Below are 15047 nucleotides of genomic sequence, written 5' to 3' on the forward strand. Positions count from 1 at the left end.
CTGATACCGCCCTTGTAGAGTGGGCTTTTATGGACCCTGGCGGGCTAACGCCTTCGGCTTGGTAGGCGTCAGAGATTACCGAGGTAATCCAGCGCGCGATAGACGCCTTAGAGGCTTTCTTCCCCTTATTTTTACCCCCAAAGAGGATGAACAAGTTTGAGTCGATGCGCCAGCTATTGGTGGCTTCTAGATAGTCTAGCACCGCGCGCCTCACGTCCAGCGAGTGAAGGCGCTGTTCTTTTTTATTACGGGGATTGTCGCAGAACGATGGTAACACTACCTCCTGGTTTAGATTCTTTGAGGAGACTACCTTCGGGGTAAATGCCGGGTCTAACCTTAGGATTATACTATCCTCTCTTATCTGTAAATATGGGTCCTTAGTGGACAGGGCCTGGATCTCCCCTATTCTTTTGGCCGTGGTAATGGCTACTAGGAAGGCCGTTTTACGGGTAAGGGCAGAGATGGTTATTTTCTCGTCTAGAGCATAGGGGTCTGTACAGAGAAACCTGAGTACCAGGCCCAGGTCCCAAGGCGGGGTGAGCTGCCTAATCGTGGGGCGCAGGCGCTGCGTGGCTTTTATAAATCTTATTACCCAGGGATGTGAAGCTAGCTGGTAGTCGAAGAAGGCGCTTAAGGCTGAAATCTGGACCTTTAGAGTACTAGGTTTAAGGCCTTTATTAAAACCTGCCTGCAAAAAACTTAGTATGCTAGGGAGGTCAGGGCTGCCTGCCACGAGATCGGACCTGCCGCCTTCCAGACAGAATCTTTTCCATATCCTTCTATAGATTGCGGATGTCACCGGTTTCCTACTGGCCAGTAGGGTGGATATGACCTGGTCCGACAGTCCTTTTGACTTCAGGATGTCCCTCTCAGGATCCAAGCCGATAGATGAAGTCTTGCTGGGTTTGGATGGTAGATCGGGCCCTGGTGGATGATGTCCTTCCACAGGGGTAGCTCGACTGGATTTCCGACTGCCATGGCTCCTAGAAGGGGAAACCAGCTTCTCTTTGGCCAGTATGGAGCGATCAGCATCACTCGCGCGTGGTCCTCGCGTATCTTCCTGAGCACTGCCGGTATGAGGGCCAGTGGCGGGAATGCGTAGGAGAGGGATTCTCCCCAGGTCTGACTCAGGGCATCCACACCCTCTGGGTGGTCCGTCGGATTCAGGGAATAGAACCTGGGGACTTTTGAATTCTTTCGGCTTGCGAAGAGATCTATGCTGGGGGTCCCCCAACGCTGACAGAGATGGTTGAAGATCTCTTCGTTCAGTTCCCATTCCGTCGAGCGGATCCGTTGTCTGCTCAAGTAGTCTGCTACTTCGTTTTGGGAACCCTCTAGGTGTACCGCGGTCACTGATTGGACTGTTTTTTCTGCCCAAGCGAATATTTTTTCCGCTAGGTCCTGTAGTGGTTGATGTCTGGGCCCTCCCTGGTGCTTCAGGAATGCCACTGTCGTCATATTGTCGGATAGAATACGGACGTGACGATTCACTAGTATCGACCGGTTCCGCCGTAGCGCTTCCCAGACCGCGTAGAGTTCTCTGAAATTGGAGGATCTGGTCTTGATGTCTACTGGCCATTTCCCCTGGAAGATTCTCCCTTCTATGTGGGCTCCCCAGCCCCACACACTGGCGTCCGTGGTGACTACCACGTATGGAGAGGCTGTCCAAAGTACGCCCACCTGAAGGTTTCTGGACCGTGTCCACCACCGAAGGGACTCTCTTACTTGTTCTGGCAGCCTTAGGGGTCTGTCTAGCGAGGCCTGACTTCTGTCCCACCTCGCAAGGATCTCTTTCTGCAGTGATCTTGAGTGGAATTGTGCCCATCGGACGCACTGGATGCAGGCCGTCATGAGGCCCAGGACCTCCATCGCCTCTCTTATGGAGCACTGACGTCTCAGCAGGTTTCTGGTTCTGGTCTGAATAATCTTCTGCTTCTGTTCGGGTAGCCAGGATATTCTGTCGGTTGAGTCTAGGAGGACCCCGAGAAATATTTTCCTGGTTTCTGGCCTGATGTTCGACTTCTCCCAATTGATCACCCATCCAAGGAACTCCATTACCGTAGTCGCTCGGTTTCTGTCGCGAACAAGCGCTTCCCTGGATCTTGCCACCAGTAGGAAGTCGTCTAGATAGGGTATGATCACAATACCCTGATCTCTCAGGTAGGCCACTACTTCTCCCACCAGCTTTGTAAAGATTCTGGGAGCGGAGGCCAACCCAAATGGAAGACACTGAAACTGGAAGTGGCAGGTCCGGGCTGGTAAACTGACCGCAAACCTTAGCAGCCTCTGGGATGAAGGATGGATAGGGACCTGGTAGTAGGCCTTCTTTAGGTCTAGGGTGCACATGACGGCGTCCCGATCTATCAGCAGGGTTGCGGATCGGACCGATTCCATCCGGAATCTCTTGTACCTGACCCAGGCATTCAGTGGTTTCAGGTTTATGATGGTACGGGCCTCGCCGGACGGCTTTGTGATCGAGAACAGGGACGAATAGTGCCCTTTCCCTCTTTCTGACGGGGGAACTGGTACTATGACCTTTGATTTTACCATGTCCTGAAGATCCGTCCACATTGCGGAGTCTTCCAGGACGACGGTGGGGGTAATATATCTTTCGGGGGGAGGCGAATAAAGTTCTATGTTGTAGCCTTTCGCGATGGTTTTGAGAACCCACTGATTGTGGGTAACTCGGGACCAGTTTGTTGCGAAGTGGCGAAGTCTCCCCCCAATGCCTATGGCGTCATTGCCTCCCTGATCTAGAGGTTGATGAGAATGGGGGACCTCTGTCCCTTCCGGTCTGGCTGAAGGAGCCTTTATAGGAGCCTCTTCTGGACCTTGCCCGACCCCTGAACTCGGTCTGCCTCCTAGGAAAGGGGCCTCTCCGAAAGGGCTGGGGCCGCCTGGGTTTTTCCTCCGGGAATCCCTTCTTTTTATCGGACACCGACTCTAGAATGTTATCTAGGGCTGGCCCGAATACCCTCAGGCCCGAGAAGGGGATGGCGCATAACTTAGTTTTTGAAGCGTTGTCCCCTGACCAGGATTTGAGCCAGACTGCTCTTCGGGCCGCGTTGGAGAGGGAGCTGTTTCTGGCTGCAAATCTTACCGATTCGGCCGATGTATCGGATAGGAACGCCGTAGCCGATTTCATGAGCGGAAGGGATGCTAGGATGTCTGATCTAGGGGTCTTGTTGGTTAGATGCTCTTCCAACTGCCCCATCCACAAAAACATAGATCTGGCCACCGAGGTGGCTGCTATGTTGGCCCTAATAAGAGCCGCCGATGTCTCCCACGCTCTTTTTAGTAAGACATCTGCTTTCCTATCCATCGGGTCTCGAAGACCTGATGAGTCCTCGAATGGGATAGCCGTCTTTTTGGTAACTTTAGCGACTGGGACGTCTATTTTAGGAATTTCCTCCCATGCCCGGGTTTCCTCAGGATCAAAAGGCAGTCTGCTTCTAAAGTCTCGGGAGAGTGTCAGTCGACGCTCTGCCTCCTTCCACTCCTCCTGGACCATCGTTTTGATGTGTTCACTTACAGGGAACACTACCTGTCTCCGGGCCACCAGTCCTCCGAACATTAAGTCCTGTCTGGACTGTGGTTTAGGGACCTCCTCTATCTGCATAGTATCTCTGACTGCTTGGACCAACCCGTCTGTGTCCTCCAGTCTGAATAGGTATTTCCTGCTCTGATCCTGTCTATCCCCCCGGATCTCGCCTTCTTCTCCCTGATCCGAATCCCGGAATTCGGACTCCTCACTAGGGCTTTCTTCCGACTCTGGGTCCGCTTCCCACCTTGGACGTTTGCGACTCGGCCCTGGGCTGGGAGACTGACGCCGTGCGAGGCTGGATGTAGAGGCCCGAACTTCCTCCCTTATCAGCGATCTCATTTCGGCTAGGAGGGATGGCTGTTCCTCGCCTACGACCCTTGAGGTACAGGGTCCGCATAGGGTCTTGTTATATGCGTCTGGCAGCTTTACCCTGCATACTGGGCACTTGACCGATTTGGAGGTGGCCTTTGCCGGGTCCTTCGTCCCCGAGGGGGATTCTGTCGGGGCTCCCCTCTCCTAATAATACAGAAGGGGCACCTATTCAGATCTGGGTTGGGGTAATGGGCGGGGGAGGGTGGTCTGCGCTATGCGCACTTACCCCTCCACCTGCTGGAGCGACCCCTTCCATCCTGGCGCAGTCACCGAAGCTTTCTCCCTGGTTCTCCAGAAGCGCGCTCTGCCTTAGGAGCACGCGATGTGGACCCCCCAGGCGAGCGGACTGTGGTTCAGTGGCGAGTCTCGATAGCGAGCGCTGTCTGGCCTTCAGGGGCGAGCGCTCAGTGGCTGTCAGAAGCGCGCGCCAGGATTCAGGGGGCGGCGTCTGACGTCACCGGATGTGACGCGCGGCCTCTCGCGCTAGGCCGCCTCCCCCACTTCCTGTTCTGCGCGCGACTATGGCGGCCTCCTCTGTCCTGCGCCGTGGGGAGCCGACCCCCATCTGTCAGCGTCAGACTGCCGCTTCGGCCTCTTTGCCTGCAGTGGCGGACTGCGGGGGCCTCGTTCCTGCCTCCCAGTGCCGCAGCGCCGGTCGCCCGTCGGTGCCCGCCTCGCCTGCAGCCTGCGGGGAGCCGACCATCACCTGCCATGCGGTGAGTCCTTGGAGCCGAGAGCCTCCCATAGGGAGGAACGGTTCCCTCCAGGAGCGTCGTCCTGCTCCTGGCCTTTGGGGCAGAGGGACTCCCCCTTGGAGAGTTTCGGCCCCGGGACCTCTTGACAGGGGAAGGCTTGGACTGGCCGTACGATCCCCTGAGCCCCTCCGGTAGCTTCTCGTGTGTCCCTCCGTGCAGGGACAGGAAAAAACACTGAGGAAGAGGGGGTGGGACGTGACCTTTAACCTCTCGTGTGTTTCCTGTCCCTGTAAGGAGGAGGAGGACGTCCTCCATGGTGCTGTCAGGTGGACGTCCTGGAAAATATGATTTTTTAATTGTACCGCTGTGCATTATAAACTTCTGTGAAGCCCTTGTGGGTTCAAAGTTCTCACCACATATCTAGATAAGTTCCTTAGGGGGTCTAGTTTCAAAAATGGGGTCACTTGTGGGGGGTTTCCACTGTTTCCACGGTACATCAGGGGCTCTCCAAACGCGACATGGCGTCCGATCAGAATTCCAGCCAATTTTGCATTGAAAAAGTCAAACGGCGCTCCTTCCCTTCTGAGCTCTGCCATGCGCCGAAACAGTGGTTCCCCCCCACATATCAGGTATCAGCGTGCTCAGGACAAATTGCACAATAATTTTTGCAGTCCAATTTCTCCTGTTACACTTGGTAAAATAAAAAAAATTGAACCTGAAGTAATTTTTTTTGTGAAAAAAAGTTAAATGTTAATTTTTTTTAAATATTCAAAAAATTCCTGTGACGCACCTGAAGGGTTAATAAACTCCTTGAATGTGGTTTTAAGCACCTTAAGGGGTGCAGTTTTTAGAATGGTGTCACTTTTGGGTATTTTCTATCATATAGACCCCTCAAAGTGGCTTCAAATGTGATGTGGTCCGTAAAAATAAAATGGTGTTGCAAAAATGAGAGATCGCTGGTCAACTTTTAACCCTTATATCTTGCTAACAAATAAAAATTTTGGTTCCAAAATTGTGCTGATGTAAAGTAAACATGTGGCAAATGTTACTTATTAACTTTTTTGTGTGCCATATCTCTGTGATTTAAGGGCATAAAAATTCAAAGTTGGAAAATTGCGGAATTTTCAAAATTTTCGCCAAATTTCCGTTTTTCTCATAAATAAACGCAAGTTATATGAATGAAATTTTACCACTAACATGAAGTACAATATGTCACGAGAAAACAGTGTCAGAATCACCGGGATCCACGGAAGCGTTTCAGAGTTATGACCTCATAAAGGGACAGTGGTCAGAATTGTAAAAATTGGCCCGGTAGTTAACGTGCAAACCACCCTTGGTAGTGAAGGGGTTAATCTTTCATTGCATGCCCTTCAATGTTCAGTAGTGAACACTGCGTGTGTGTGCTAACAGAGCAAGAAGAAATTAATGAGCTTGTGGCAATCAAAATACAGCTCCCTGCCCAAGAATGCTGTCCCTGAGAATCTGCTCGGGGGCCTGATAAAAGGTCATCGAGGGCCGTAAATGGCCCTGGGGCCTGAGGTTCCCCATCCCTGATTTATGTAGTGAGAAAGTGCTGCTTAACATGAAATCCTTATAAACCTCAACTCTTATGTGAATGGAAGGATTTTGGGATCTGCTTGGAAAATGACACCCTATCTATTAAATATGGACAAATGGAAAAACCCAGCACCAACATCCAACCTCTGCTAGAGCAATGATGCTTCATGGAAAAGCTTTTCTTACTGAACCCATGGGATCCTGAATGCAAAAAAGGTGACACTCATCATCCCTTTAAAAATCCTCTATTGTATAGCTTCTAAAATATGGATGCAGGAGGATGATGTGGATACTTGGTGGTTACGCACCTCCTACGCTTCAACAGCCGTTGTCCATCAAGTGTCTACAACTTTCCATGTTTAAGAAGCTATATGATAAAGGATTTTTAAAGAGACATGAGTGCCACATTTTTTCTATTTTTTTAATCTATCTATTAAATAACCATCTTATCTCACCAAGAGGCAGTCAGACATACACTGACCTGTATCAGGTACTGCAGGGAAAGTAAATGGCCATTCAGTACAGTACAACATTTTTTGGGTCCGCTAAAACGCTAGCTGCTGATTCTTGGTGGTTCCAAACTGTGATCAAGCTTAAAAAAAGGGTGGTCCACCCCAACACAACATCTTCATGCTCTTATCTAAAAGGTTAACCCCTTTGGTGCTAGTTATGAGTAGTATGGTAATTTTTTTGTGTTTTATACAGCTACATTTTTTACATCTGTAATATGACTTTAGCTTCCGCTGGAATGAGCATGCTGGGATTTTCAGTTCTGTTGTACGTTGAGGGCCACTACCTGCCTTAGACGTCCTTGAATAACGTAGGCTGCGCCTTGAGATACCATGTAAACACACTTTATTCCACAATTAAAGGTTTCTTTATTAGGGTGTGTTTGTATGCTGCAGATTCCTAAGGGAGGTTAGGGCAATAAAGAGAATAATATAAGCTTTTTATGTAATCTTCTCGGGACTTGGGAGATTTGGTTTAATGCAGTCAAGGGTCAAGTAAATATCACTTTAATTACTTTGAATATTTTTTGCCTTTCGGAAGACATATCTAATATTTGCATCCTATTTGCATTACTTTGCTTTATATTCTTCTTCTACGAGTATTCTTCAGAAGCCCTTGAGCTAGAAACCGGCCAGGAATTCAGAATATTTTGTGCTCTCTGGCTGTTGGACAAGGCGCATCATGCGGCTCTACTTCTGATTCTCACTTTGTAAAACTATCTACTAACATTAGTCGATAAGTGCCGCCTTCAGTCTTGACCTCTTGACTGCAGTAAGTCAATTCCCTTTAGCTGGATTTGAAGGGCTACAATCAATTCAGGTGTGGCTGAACTAAGGCATGAGGAATTATTGGTTCTTCAGCAAAAAAAGAGCTCCATATGCCTGTGTACGAAGGTTTACTAAGGCACCATAGACTTCTATAGTGTATATTAAATGGAATGGTAATACAGGGCAATCTTAGGCAAAATACAGTTTGAAATTGTATTTTGCATGGGACTCAATGGTGTGCACTATCATTATTTGTTTATTGTTTTTCTTCTTTGTAGGTGTATATTTCTTTGTTATACGTAGCATTTAGAACGGGGGCGCACATCCTGCAGTGCTCAATGCCATTCTATGCGGCCCCCAACCTAGTGGTAACAGACATGCTTGTCTGAGTGTGTCTACTTGCATGTAGTTTCCATTGCAGAGAAAAGAGAACTGACATACAGGCATCTATGTCCCCCCCATAAATATTAGGAAAATGGGGTCCCTTAATACCTGTTTGGCACTTCGAAAGGTGTTAGAGGTGATAGTCGATATATGTGACGCTCTCCATTAGTTCAGTTTACAATTGAGGGAGGTGAGCCACTTGCACTCATTGCCTTCTCATCTCTGACCTGCTAACTAGGTGAAAAGGGCTCCCCATATTCTTCTGGACTCCTACCTATCAGGCATTTCCATATATACTTTTGCTATGCCAGAAATGTCTCAGATGCTAATACTCTTTTAAATTTTATAGCGGCTCTTGAGTTTTTCAATATGTCTGTTTATTTAAGTCTGTATTTTACTCTCTTATAGTGCCGTTAATTCCACAGCACTTTACAGACATTATCATCGTTGTCCCCGTTGGGGCTCACAATCTAGATTCCCTATCAGTATGTCTTTGGAGTGCGGGAGGAAACCCACTAACAAACGTGTAAAACATATAAACTCCCTGCAGGTGTCCTTGATAAATGGAGTATACTGTACATGTCTTTTGGGCCTGTTGATTTGCCCTATATAAGCCAGGCAATCTTATCTGCTTTGTGACTTTCGCAAGGTAGACTGTAGATATTGCTAGGTTTCACAACCAGCATGGCTGCACTTATTGTAACTTTTGGGAAAATGGTTGCATCAATTGAATAGAGAGTGTGACAATATCCCTGTAATTGAAAGGACACAATCACTCCTAACGATTTATTTTTATTTTGCTTCTATGTGTCCATGGACTACTACATATCCTTTTCATTAATTTGGGTTTCTATTTTTAATTGGCTCCTTTAAAATTTGTACACGTAGAATTCCATCAGATTAAACGTGTGACCAGTTATGGTGTTAGTCTTTATGATGTTTATTTCTTCATCGCCACTGTTAATATTATTTCGTGCTATTTAACCCCCTTACATGTTCTATTATGGCACTTAGACATCAGAGGGGAACCTATCACTGACCAAAATATTAGATGTAATTTAGAAGCGCTGGAAAATCTCCTGCATGTTGCAGCACCAGCATTGTACATGAAATCGTAAATTGGCCTGAACGGCAGATTTCACCTTCTGCAATGCAAAAGGCGAACATCCCATATGCATAGACCCTTTATCTGAATTGGCCTCGAGTAGTATGTCCCTGCAGCGAAATGTGTGGCTGCCTTCAGATTCTCGCCAGAGGTTACCGCAGTCCGTTGCATTTAGACTACTTGCATTTCTCAATAATTAATGGAAGTGTTGGTTAGTTATCACCTTGAGGACGAGATTCACACTTTGCATGTTTAGTTATAGCAGCTTGTAGGGCAGAACCAACTATAATTATAACCCTAGTTGAAACCCAATACTAAAGGCAAAGGATTTGGGTTTCATATCAATATATATAATAATAATAATATAGCAATGGACATGAATTACATTTGTCATCTGTAGTGCACACGGCGCTGTATAGTGCAGGCTAAGGTGTGGCTTTTAGGCTTGTCCCTTGAACCACAAAATATGTATCATCCAGTTTGACAGCAAGTCACCCAGCCTGTGATCACACCCTTTCGCACTGCTGGCCACAATAAACATGTAGCAGCCTCACGTTTCCCCCAGAGCTTGTTACCTTTCAGCATTCTTGTGTACACGATAGGTGGGAACTGTGGGATGGACTGAATTTTGCTTAGAGCCTTTTTACTCTCTTTACATGTTATGAATTTTATTGCTCTTCTCTCTAAGAACAAGTTACACTCTGGGGAGCCGCACTGCTCCTAGTTTTTCAGTTTCCTCTAGTGTGTTCTCAGATACACCCAATGGCAATAACAAGTTAGAGTGGGTTTTCGGGCTCAAAATAAACTTCTGCCGTCACTCTGTGTGTGTGTGACTACAGTTTGCTAAATCGTGACAGTGAGCAATATGCACACTGTCACAATCCCTCTCTATTGTCATTGTGAGTAGGCCGTCATGTGAACGCAGGTTTGAAATTTCCATACTTAAAATCACTTAGCCATTAGATTGTGATCTGCTTCTCTCAATAGAATACTTAGAGAAGCGGAAGAGCCTTTAAGCCCAAACCCATAATGAAAAAACAAAACTTAAATGACAGTTTATAATATGTAGGGCACAAGTAGTTTGAAGATCATTAGAGTAAAATGAAAACTTTGTTTGGGATTTCCAAAGAAGATTTGTCTATTGTGAATTCTAATAATAAGCAATAAATCTCTGGTATCGCATAAAGCTACAAATTGTGTATGCCAAAGACATACAATTTTCTTGCAAAACCACAGGACCATATTTTCAGTATTTAGGCTAAGTCTTTAGTTGAGTGACAATATTAATATGAGCTCTACAATCTGATAATAAAGCCCTGGTCTTTTTGGTTAGAAGGCTCTCCAGATATGGCACATGGATTACATAAAGCTATTATCAAATGAGAGACAAGTGACATGAACTCAGCTGTTGCTTCCAGGTTTTTATATCATGTGAACAAATCAGCAATGATTCATGAATTTCAGTATGTCACAGACTTTTATAAAATGTTGAGGAAAACTTACTGACGGAGGGATCCTTTCCAGTTTTGATGTTTAGATTTTTACTGAAGTTTGTCTTCATTAGTGTACTAGGAGGTATTGCTTCACCTAATGGAGACAGACAAGATGGTGTGGACCAAGCAATGTTCCAGGGGAAATTATACAAATCAGTTTGTATCCAAGAGGGTGAAAGCTAGCTCGCTAGTGCCACTGTGCAAATAAACTCCCCTCCAAGATAAATCTTGCTTTGTACAGCCAATAGTGAATACCCTAGTGAATGCCACTGGAGAGACAGTTTTCTTAATCTTGAAGGAGAACTAATTTGTATAATTACACTAAAGAGACAGTTTTTTTCCTCTTGAAAGAGAGCTAATATGTGTCAGGAACCCCGCACTGCACTTGCTCACTGAGCCAGTGCGTGAGTCCTGAGTACAAAAACAGTGCTCAAAGATACCTGTGGAGCGGGGCAGCAGCGGTGACAATGTGTGCTTCAGAGTATCAGGACCTGAAGCACGTGACTGCTGGGGGCGTGGCCTAAGCTCCACAGATCTAGGAGCTGCAGGGAAACGCCTAGAAAGGTAAATCCTGTTACCAAGCGGCATAGACAGAAACCAGATGAAGCCGGGGTCAAAGCACAAGATAGCAATACAGTACCAAAGGGTTAGACAGAATGGATAGTCAGGATGTAGCAATAGATCAGAAAAGAGTGAGGGAACAGACCGGGTCATACATGGGAAGCAAACAAACAACGCAGAATACAAGCACACCAGGGGTCAGACACACCAGAACAACAGTATAGCTGACAGAGAACCCTGGTAAAGAGTGAGTATAAATACCCCTCCCAGATCCAGAAAGAGGCCATGAACACTTAACCCTGTGAGTGCAGGGCAAGAACCCTGTTCAAACTATGACAGTATGCATAATGTCACTAGAGAAACATTTTTTTCCCTCTTAGAATTGCGCTAATTTGCATAATGGCACTAGAAAACCAGCTTTCTTCCTCTTGGAGGACAGTTAATTTGCATAATGGCAATAGAGAACCAGCTTCCTTCCTCTTGAAGGACAGTTAATTTGCATAATGACACTAGAGAACCAGCTTTCTTCCTCTTGGAGGACAGTTAATTTGCATAATGACACTAGAGAACCAGCTTTCTTCCTCTTGGAGGACAGTTAATTTGTATAATGGCACTAGAGAACCAGCTTTCTTCCTTTTGGAGGAGAGTTAGTTGGCATAATGGCACTAGAGAACCAACTTTCTTTATCTTGGAGGAGAGCTAGTATGTAGTCTGCATTACAGTCAAATCAGACCAACTGTCTAGTGATGAGTGAGTATACTCGTTGCTCGGGTCTCCTCAAGCATGCCCGGGTGTTCTCCGAGTATTTTGGCGTGCTCGGAGATCAGCTGCATGATTTGTGGCTGCTAGACAGCTTGAATACATGTGTGGAATGCCTGTTTGTTAGGGAATTCCCACATGTATTCAGTGTATTCAGCCTGTCTACAAGTCACAAATCATGCAGCTGAGACGACGAAAACTAAATCTCCGAGCATGCCAAAACACTCGGAGATCACCAGGGCATGCTCTGGGAGACCCGAGCAACGAGTATACTCACTCATCACTATGAACTGTCCCCTAACATCTGCAGTTAGATCAAAGATTGAGTTGTTAGCTTTTAACATTCCCAAATCTTTTGTTCCCTTCCCTGATGATGAGAGAGACCAGATCCTTCTCTACCTCTACTTATGACACCCAGTACCCATGTGCTCTTGGCTCATCTGACAATGCATGTTTAAAGGAGAGATAGCTGAATGGTCATTTGGCCAATTGTTAACAGCCTACAGTGGATGGCCCTTTTAGAGGGTAACTAAAGTTTTGACCTACATTTTAAAATTTTAGGCCCTTTAATTACCTGCAGATCAGTGGGGGTCCAGGCCTTGAGACCCGAACAATCGCTCATAATAACTCTGAGAAGTGCGTACCTCAAGAGGCAGATAGCTCCTGCGTGAGCAAGTGCACATATAAGAGTATGGATTTAATAGAAAGCCATAGGCTGTGCACTCCTGAGCTGTGCATTTCTCAAGAACTTTTCAGTGGTTACAGTGAGTCCATAACCTAGACCCCTACTGATCTGCAGATAAATAAAAGGCTTAAATGCAAGAAATACATGAAAAAAATAGAATCACTTAGCTATACATGTTCAAATTCAATTTGGTGATCATATTTAGGCACTTGACTGTGCTATGACCATAATTCTCTGTTTATAAGCCTGCACACTTAACCACTGTGCTATACTGTCAACTAAACTATGTCAACTGTCAACTATGCTACAACCATAGTCAAAAACTGCAGGATATGTCTTTCTGAAGCATTTAGGTCAATTTTCACCTACAAGTGAATATCCAGTACTTGAAAACAACGCGTTTTTAAGAAAGTGAAGGGGCAAGACATTCCTTTCATCATTATTAGATGTATCATTAAAGATTGAATACCCCTATAAAGATTAGATAATTGATGGATTTGTCCAACAATCTAATGTGTATGAAAAGCTTAAAGGGGACATATACTTTCAAGTAACTTTTCATAATAGCCTGTCATTTATGTTTACACGAGAAATAACACAGTTTCCAACCTTTATAAGTCTTGTAACCTGCATTTCTGAACTGTTTTCCCCTCTGCAGGTTCTATCTCTAATCTGCAATTGACTGTCAGTTGGTGGGTGGAGACCTGCTGAATGAAATCTCACATACACAGTACAAACACATGAATGGATTGCTGCTTTCTCTGTGCAGAAATTAAAAAGCATTACTGAGCCATGTAGCTGTGAATCCAGAACCAGGATAAACTAGCTAGAATCTGCAGAATCTAATTCTCACTTCTCCTCTCTTCCCCCTCTCCATAGATTTCAATAAGCAGTGAAACCTGACACCTAACTGACAGTCCATCTTGTCTTGAGTAATATAGATTTCAGTTGATTTTATCAGAGTGAATGATGAATTCAGAAGGCAAGGGATGGAAGAATAAGTGGTTCATAAGTGAAGAAAGAAGCATATTTCTCTGATAAGATAAATTACAAAAGTTTCTTATATTCGCTTGTGCTATTGATTTATACAGAGTTTTTGAAACAACATTTCTAATTTAATTCTGAGAGTTATGAAAAGGACCAAGCACCACCCTCCACAGGTGTGGATCCCAAAACTGAAACCGCGCCGCTCATTGTATAGCATGTGGCGATGCCATAAATGTGTAAAATGGCAATACCCCTCTAAACCAATATTATTTTTATATTTAAATACTTTATCACTTGGCACTATACTTTTTAAGTTTCATATTTAAAGGTGAAAAGTTATTACCTTTCCACAGGGTAGGTGATAACTAATTGATAGGTGGGAACGCGACCGCAATGATTCACAGAGTGGAGAATTTTTATCCCCATTACAAAATAAACCAGCAAGTTGGATGCTCGACTGACGCTCCATTCATTCTCTTTGGAGCTGCTGGGAAAAAAGTCCAGAGTAGTGCTCAGCAGCCCTGTGGAGTATGCATAGTGGTGGTTGACTATGCGCAATGCTTCTTCATTCTAAAGTGGTTAAAAGAGATTCTTCATGCCAATCAGTGCAGGTTCCACTGGTCAGATCCCCACTGATCAGTAAGTTATCACTTATCTCATGGATAGGTGATAACATGTTTCCACTGGACAACCCCTTTAAATGTCACTTTTCTTTTCTCTAGGGCGACTGCCAATGAACTGGCTTTGTTGATCTCTCGCATGCAGAAAAATGCAGACCAAGTAGAAAGAAATATTTTGGAGACTCACCAGAAGCTAAAGCAGGTATGAACATGACTTCTAAAAATGCACCACGGTCTTCAACTTGGGTTAATAATTCTGCTTTAAAATCTGAAATCATTTTTTGAGAAATGTCTACCAGAGAAGAACCTTGGCTGAAGGTACAATTGTAAAATAGCATCATGAATATCAATAATGTGCAACATATACCATAAACACCATTCTACAATAAAAAGAGAACACATATGAAATTTAAAAAACAACAACAACCTGGTGTTAACATGGCTCCTTAACAAAATTACACACAATCTTACATTATAGTGGGTGGATAAAAAGTTATTGCATCTCTTCCCACAGGTCACTAACTAACCTCAGGTCCCACTCATGCTACCTTCACTATAACGGGGTCATATTCTAAATCCACAAGATTGTATTTATTTCTCCTTCGTCTCATTGGGGGACACAGAGACTGTGGGTGTGTGCTTCTGCCGTCTGGAGGCTGACACTAAGTATACAAAAAAAGAGTTAGCTCCTCCTCCGCCGCATACACCCTCGCCCCCAGACCGGGCGTAACTCAGTTTTTTGCTTAGTGTCTGATGGAGGCACACGCAGTCTGGAGCTCCAGACTAGATTTTTTTTTTTTTTTTCTTTTTTTCTATGAAGATAAGACAGGTGCGACGGATCCTATAGAGAGGGTCCGATCTCCCCAAATCATCAACGGGCGACCACGTGTGAGTAACCCTCCACGTGTTTCTCTCCCGCACCGAGGGACACATCTGGGACTTTTCCCCAGACAACCATTTTTCTTTTTTATTTTGTAAAGAGGCGGCAACGCATCCTGATAAGAGGAT

At 45.3% G+C, this 15047-nt stretch overlaps 1 protein-coding gene across 1 annotated transcript in view; it reads left to right on the forward strand.

The window, feature by feature from the left end:
* The window catches only part of EVPL (envoplakin), a 75741-nt gene that overhangs the window by 14613 nt on the left and 46081 nt on the right, over positions 1 to 15047 (forward strand). Inside the window, exon 3 of the mRNA XM_073587904.1 lies at positions 14142 to 14241. Coding sequence (XP_073444005.1) covers positions 14142 to 14241 — 100 coding nt within the window. The remainder of the gene's footprint in view (positions 1 to 14141; positions 14242 to 15047) is intronic.

Source organism: Dendrobates tinctorius, unplaced genomic scaffold, assembly GCF_039654945.1.
Source record: "Dendrobates tinctorius isolate UK_male_01 unplaced genomic scaffold, ASM3965494v1 ptg000103l, whole genome shotgun sequence".
NCBI classification, from domain to species: Eukaryota; Metazoa; Chordata; class Amphibia; order Anura; family Dendrobatidae; genus Dendrobates; species Dendrobates tinctorius.